Raw genomic sequence first — 7,180 nt, 5'->3', positions numbered from 1 at the left:
CAAAATTCAACAATATAGGCATGCATGCATGAATTAAGCTATAATTCAACAATAATGAACCAATTCTTGACTTAACTCTTTCAACTACAATGATCCATGCTAGAAGGAACTTAAATACACAATAAGAAGGATGAAATTCATACCTAGGTTCCTCAATTACAAGTCTAGAGGCTCAATTATGCACTTAAGCTTTCAATTCTTCAAGATTCAAGCCAAATCTCTACGTTGAATTCACTATTCTCACTATCACTCTCTCTTGGTCGGCTAGCAAGGACAAGGGGCTGAGGAAATGTTTTTGTTTGAGTGAAATAAGGCTCAAAGATGTCCTAGGTAGTGGCCACTAAGGATGGCAAAATTGTGAATAAGTGTAACAATGCAATTTATCAATATTTAATCTAATCTAATCATATCAAATCAGTTTTCAGATAAATATGCTATAAATTCACATAAATCACGATGATCATAAAACACTATTCGGTTTCCGGTTCGGTCGCCGATAAGGCCTTCAATTAGCAGTTTAAACACAAGGACACGAACAGATAATCAAATAACCAAACAGATAGAATTACAGTAAAACAGGCATACTCAGTCAATTCAGTTTCAATTTCAGTCAGTCAGTTCAGTAGTTTATTTAGTTCACTTATCAGTCATAATCAGTTTCAGTTTAACGGTAATCAGTGGTTATTCGGTAAACAGTGACGAGGGTTATTACAATTTTATAATTAAATAATTTTATATACACTAATTAATACGTGTATATGATACCACCGTTCAATAACGAGCACTAACGAGGAGCTTTCGCTATTACATTCAACATCGTAATTCATTTTCATTTTTATTTATTCAATATTTATTTTATTAGTTTATCCTTTCACTCACACAGACCCATTATCCATTTCCAGACTTTCTCTATTCGAGGAGTAAACTCATAGCCGTCAAATCTGATCATTGCCACACCCACTCTAACACGCGTACGGTCCGATTTGATTGGGATATTAGATAATAAACCTAGATTTGTCCGTAGGACTCGCTGTCCCTATGCCGTTGGGGAGGACATTTCAAACCCATTAAACCGATGCCAAAAAAACAGTTAATTAAACAACGTCTCCAGATCATGAACCTTTAACGAGTAATGTTACACATCATGAAATAAATATCATGAAAAATTTCATGAAACTAATTCAAGGGTGATTGCATAACATACAACAGAACACTACAAACACTATAAACTAATCTAAGGGTAGAAAATTTTCATGAAGACTTTTCATGATATTTCTTTCATAATACCTAGCATTATTAACCTTTAACATGACTTTCCTCGAAGATTCATCCACCAACGCAACCCCTATAAATAAGCAATGCCCCCGTTGAAGAAAAACCCACAAAACTCACCAAAACATCCCCAGATTTCTTCTTCATTTTCTCAAAAACACTTCCCAACTTCCTCTCTCTCTCTCTCTCTAGACCTCTCTTTCTTTCTCTAAACTTTGTTGCGAAATCCCAAATAACTCCTGAACTTGTGAGTGCAACCACCAAGGCCACCAGCCTAGTCAAGGCCGCGAGCCTGATGAGTAGAGCTTATGTCACTTTCTTGGCTGGCAATGGTGACTATGTCCAGGGCGTGGTCGGCCTAGCCAAGGGCCTGAGGAAGGTCCACACTGCCTACCCGCTTGTGGTGGCCGTGCTTCCAGATTTGCCGGAGGAACACCGCCGTATGCTGGTGGCTCAGGGATGCATAGTCCGTGAGATCGTGCCGGTGTACCCGCCGGAGAACCAGACCCAGTTTGCTATGGCCTACTATGTCATCAACTACTCCAAGCTTCGCATCTGGGAGGTATGTGTCTAATAATAACAAATTTTAGTTAACAATTTGTATACAATTTCATGGTATAAGTTCTTAATTTCCTTGTTATTTCATACTAATTAATTATCTTTCTAGCTGAAATAATGCATATTGACTTGTTATCAATTGCAGTTTGTGGAATACCATAAGATGATATACTTGGACGGAGACATCCAGGTGTTTGAAAACATAGATCACCTCTTTGACAATCCAAATGGCTACTTTTATGCTGTGAAGGACTGTTTTTGTGAAAAGACATGGTCTCACACCCCACAGTACCAGATTTAGTACTGCCAACAGTGTCCTGATAAGGTCCAGTGGCCAGCAGAGTTGGGTCCGAAGCCTCCCCTCTACTTCAATGCTGGCATGTTCGTGTTCGAGCCCGGTCTCTCAATTTATGATGACCTTTTAGAGACCCTCAAAATCACCCCGCCTACCCCTTTTGCTAAGCTGGTAATAATCAAAATTTGTCATTCGAACACCTTTTAAATAACAGTATTGGAATGCATATCAATATCGACAATACTCTTATATATCAGTCGATATTAAATAATATCTACTGATATATCAGTTAATATTGGTATTAAATCCCAATACATTGTAGTTGATCTTTCGAAATGGACAAGATATTTTGTCCCTAAAATTCTAATTATTTTATTTTCATTGAATTTTCATTCACATGATGTGGCGAGAATATCGAAACAAGAAAATTTTCAAAACAATGCTATGCAGTTAAAATTGTATTGAGATAGGGGCATGAATTTTGGGATACAAAATCTGTGTCCTATATATATAAATATTATTTTGGCAATAATTTGTTATGAACTTAAATGGTTGTGCTTGCAGGACTTTTTGAATATGTTCTTTGGGGATATCTACAAGCCTATCCCACCAATTTACAACCTTGTTTTGGCCATGCTTTGGCACCACCCAGAGAACATTGAACTCAACAAAGTGAAAGTTGTTCACTATTGTGCCGCAGTGAGTGTTCATGATCAATAATCCAGTCTTTTCTTCTTTCCCACAAATTAGTTTAAATAAATGAAATCAATATTCTAAAGTAAATAATTTGTAATTTGGATTCTTTCTTACTTTTTTTTTTTTTTTTTGCTTCTAGGGATCAAAGCCATGGAGGTATACTGGAAAAGAAGAGAACATGGATAGAAAAGACATCAAGATGCTAGTGAAGAGCTGGTGGGATATTTATAATGATGAATCATTGGATTACAAGGGGACTAACATATCACCCATTGAAGGTGAAGCTGACAAAGTCATAGTGACAATGGTGTCAGAGGCCAACGCTGGTCATTACACTCCCGCCCCACCTGTCGCCTAGCTTTTTTTGGGGGCCAGCTAAAGACAATAATAATACTAATGCCTAAACCTATTTTTCTAGTTTTTGGTTATGTATAGGCTTCTTAAAGTTAAGAAGGGTGGCCTTCTATTTTTGAAGTTGGCCTACCTCCTAGTGGAAGATGGTGCAATTAGGAAAGATTGAGATTGCTTTTGGTTTTTGATTAATTTGTATTGGTTGGGTATGTGAATATTTGGAAATGTATAATTGTACCATATTTTTATAGTTTACAAGCATTGAAATCACTTTCTATTACTTTTATATTAGTAAAAACACTACAGGAAATGACACTTTTGGCGACCAATTTTGGTCGCCAAAAGCCCCATTTTTGGTCGCCAAAACAAATTAGCGACTAATTTTTTTTGTCGCCAAAGTCGTCGCCTATGCTCTGTCGGCGAAAGTATTGGCGACTAAACTATTTTTGGTCACTGAAAGTGAACGTTTTGGCTACTAAAGTCTGGTTAGTCGGCAAAGGTTATCTTTTGGCGACTAAAATATTAGTCGCCAAAAGTGAACATTTGGCTACGAAACTCTGAGTAGTCGGGAAATGGGATATTTGGTGACTAAATATTTAGTCGCCAAAAGTGGTCAAATAAAATTAATTTCATTTTTAGCGACTAAAAATTTTAGTCGTAGATAAGTTTTAGTCACAACATTACTACATTTAGGGACTAAAGAATTTAGTAGCCAAAAAATTATTTTTCATTAAATTTTATTTTTTGCTACTAACCATTTGGTCGCAGAAAGTCTTCATTTATTTTTGGCTACTAAACTATTTAGTCGCCTAAAGTCTTATATAGTTTTGGCTACTAAATTTTAGTCACCAAAAATCTTTGGGTTCTTTCTGGCTACCAAATATTTAGTGGCTAAAAACATTGATTTCCTTTTTGATTACCAATTGGTTAGTCACTAACAAATTCACTTTTTCTTTTTTGGCTACTAAACATTTACTTGCCAAAAACTTTATTTAGTGTTTTTTTTATTATAATTTATTTATCCACAACCTGTATTTATTTCGTGTAACCTGCACCCTGTATATAAACAAAATAATACATATTTCTATTTCGTTTCAACCATACAAAAATTTGGTGTTTTAACATCCAATTCTATACAAATCAAATATAATCCAACCCAAAATAATAATTCCATACAAACAGATATCCTTTGTACACAAAATTCTACATCAAATGTCATTTAGAGAATATTTTGAAGGTGTAAACATGATGGGAAAATTAAATTTATTTACTAAAACACTTGCTTAATTTAACAATGAAGCCATTGATCTAAAGGCTTCTCATCCTTCAAGCTTGCTTCATATAGTTTGGTACCTTTCTTTCTAAAGACACCAACTGCAAAATAATAATCAACCTCCCAATCAACGGAAGCATTTAGCAAATAAGTATAGATAATTAAACAACTTAAATAGAAAGATAATTAAATTGATGATAACAAATCTCCCTGCTGATGAAATTAGTTTCAATTTCCTGGCATAGTTAACTGAAAACAAAGACACATGTTCAGAACCAACTAAATATTAACTTTTTTTTGGGTGAATAAAAATATGAACTTATAACCCATAGTGATACATAAATTAGGCTTAATTCAAAGAAGAAGAAGAAGAAGAAGAGAAAGAAAAACACAATCAGCTTCTTGCAAATGCATATGGATGATGGGTAAAATGATGCAACTAAGAAGATTTTGTTTAACAAAAAAATTAAAGGTTACATATCCTAGCAGTATATATTATTATACATAGAGTCAAACACAACCTAAAAATATTAAATGTTAGATAATTTCAAATAGTAATTGATAGCAATTGCAAACTCCAATTTTCAATTATACCTTGCACCGGGACTCGATGACGCATGTAAACACAATATGGGATTGTGAACTTTCTGAATGTATGCTTGTTGCTCTGACCTTCCTACTTGAAAGCCCCTGAGCCAGAAATAAAAGTTAACAAGCATAAAATAAAATCCATGAAGTATCAACAAGTAGCAATCTGTAGCACTAATTCAATAAACAACAAGAAACATGCTCATGGAGAGAAATTAATAAACAACAACAATCTGTAGCACTCTAACAGTTGAGTATATGTTGTGAAAAATAAACCTGAGCATCAAATTCTTGCTACTACACCGCTTGCTCGGGAGAGAAATTAATGAAAATGTTCTGTGCCATCAAAAAATACCTATTACACTATCAGTCAAATGCATCAAAAGATAAATTTAAAATTCTTAATCCAATGTAAATGCTCAAAGTTCAATATGTTAGCAAGACCTCAACACATGAGCCTGCAAGCTCTATTCAATATGAAGAAATATAACAAACTTGTGTAGGAAATAAACATGTGAGGCTAATCAACCAAGCAAGCAAATAAACAGTTGAGGCTAATCAATCATTTTATCCTCTGTTATTAATAAATCATCCAACACAGTAGCTCTAATTAGGTGAAATTAATGGGCTTACTTACATTTTCATCTAACTTATATAGTATTAAACTAGATAATTATTCTATAGTCAAAACAGATCAAAAAATCTAATGCCTACAATTGACAAAATGAAATAATCTCACATTACATGTTCTTTTTCTTTTTTCCATAAGGGAATTTTCAGACTTGAACTCAATTTTTTCCCCTTAATACAATTTCATGAATAGACTAATTTCCCCCAAAAACATGTTCACAGAATTTTGCAGGCACATTTCCGGAATTTTAAAAACCTTAAAATTGTGTGAAAATAACCCAACCAATACAATTGCAACCATTTTCCATAAAACAGAATTCTGATTTCTATTCAAATGTGAGGCACAATTTTTGCATTAGAAAATGCCTATAACTTATACAAATTATATAAGAAACTATATATGCATATAATAGTTTTTGTGTTATTAGTTACAGATTTTAAAAACCAAAATTACTAAAGGACAAGTCAAAACCATTACCTTCAGGTACCAATCCCAAAACTTCATTTCTCTATTTCACTTCTTTTTCCACTGAAAATTTGTACAAAAATGAGCACTTAGGGCAAGTTCCTTTCAGCAATTAACAATCAAATAGCCATACTCAAACGCATACACACAGATGTATGTGAAGGTGTATGGGTTTTTGTGAGTGAATGGTGAAAGAAAGAGAGACAGAAAAACAGAGCCGAGAGGGAGAGAGAGGATCTCAGGCGACGGTGACCAACAAAGAGGTGAATCGGTGCTCCGGTTGCCAGCCAACGTGAGGAGGACTGGCGGTGAGAGTGAAGGGGAGAGGAGCGGCGGTGAGGGAGAGGAAGAGGGAGAAGGACGTTGAAGAGAGAGAGAGAGAGAGAGAGAGGCGCTATTAATGGTTTAGGGTTGGGTTTGGTTTGGTGAGAGCGTGAGATATTTTATGTAAATGGTTATTGGCGACTAAAATTTTTTGTCGGTAAAGGTATTTTATAATTCCCTCTAAATATTTGAAATGTCTCCCTCCAAAACATTTACTTCTTTGGCGACTAAAATTCAATTTTGTCGCTGAAAACAAACTTTTGGCTACCAAAATTTTGGTCGCCAAAGGTAAAAAATAATTTTTTTATTTTTCGTTTTCATTTGACAAAACGAATTGAAAAATTATAATTTTTTTCTAAAATTTCAAAAAAAATTCAATAAAGATAAAAATTAACAAAAAAATAGTAAATATTTGTTGCTTATTTTGAATTTTGAATTTTTAAAAAATTTTAAAACATATATATTTCTTAGATTCGGCTCGATAAAATGAATTGAAAAAATAAATTATCTTAAAATAGGTGTTTTTTTAGATGTTGCCCAATGGTTCATGTGATACAAAAATAAAATTTAAAATATTAATTTATTATCTTAAAAGAAAATAGAAGTAAATGTTACAAAGTTTCTATACAGATTCAAACCAATGTTTTAAAAATCGGACCGGTGAGCGAACCGGAAAAGGGATTGGGTGGACGAGTCACCGTTAAGTTGAACCGGAATCGAACCGTGA

General features: G+C 34.1%; 1 protein-coding gene and 1 pseudogene across 1 annotated transcript; both read left to right on the top strand.

The window, feature by feature from the left end:
• The first annotated feature begins 1,304 nt into the window (after positions 1 to 1,304).
• Positions 1,305 to 3,442, top strand: LOC114300099 (galactinol synthase 1-like). Its single transcript, XM_082906223.1, has 3 exons — positions 1,305 to 1,834; positions 1,976 to 2,824; positions 2,961 to 3,442. Exons 1-2 carry the CDS (start codon positions 1,568 to 1,570, stop codon positions 2,129 to 2,131), a joined length of 423 nt encoding a protein of 140 aa, XP_082762349.1. The 5' UTR covers positions 1,305 to 1,567; the 3' UTR covers positions 2,132 to 2,824; positions 2,961 to 3,442.
• Positions 2,210 to 3,179, top strand: LOC114300121 (galactinol synthase 2 pseudogene; annotated as a pseudogene).
• Positions 3,443 to 7,180: the final 3,738 nt, after the last annotated feature.

Source organism: Camellia sinensis, chromosome 2 (assembly GCF_055761805.1).
Source record: "Camellia sinensis isolate YWXY chromosome 2, ASM5576180v1, whole genome shotgun sequence".
Lineage (NCBI taxonomy): Eukaryota > Viridiplantae > Streptophyta > Magnoliopsida > Ericales > Theaceae > Camellia > Camellia sinensis.
The sequence above is the reverse complement of the archived record's forward strand: the minus strand, read 5'-3'. Positions and strand labels throughout refer to the sequence as shown.

Coding starts and splice junctions, on each gene's coding strand:
- LOC114300099 (XM_082906223.1), top strand. CDS start 1,568: ATGAGTAGAGCTTATGTCACTTTCTTGGCTGGCAATGGTGACTATGTC. Junction 1,835..1,975: donor CCAAGCTTCGCATCTGGGAG/GTATGTGTCTAA, acceptor TATCAATTGCAG/TTTGTGGAATACCATAAGAT.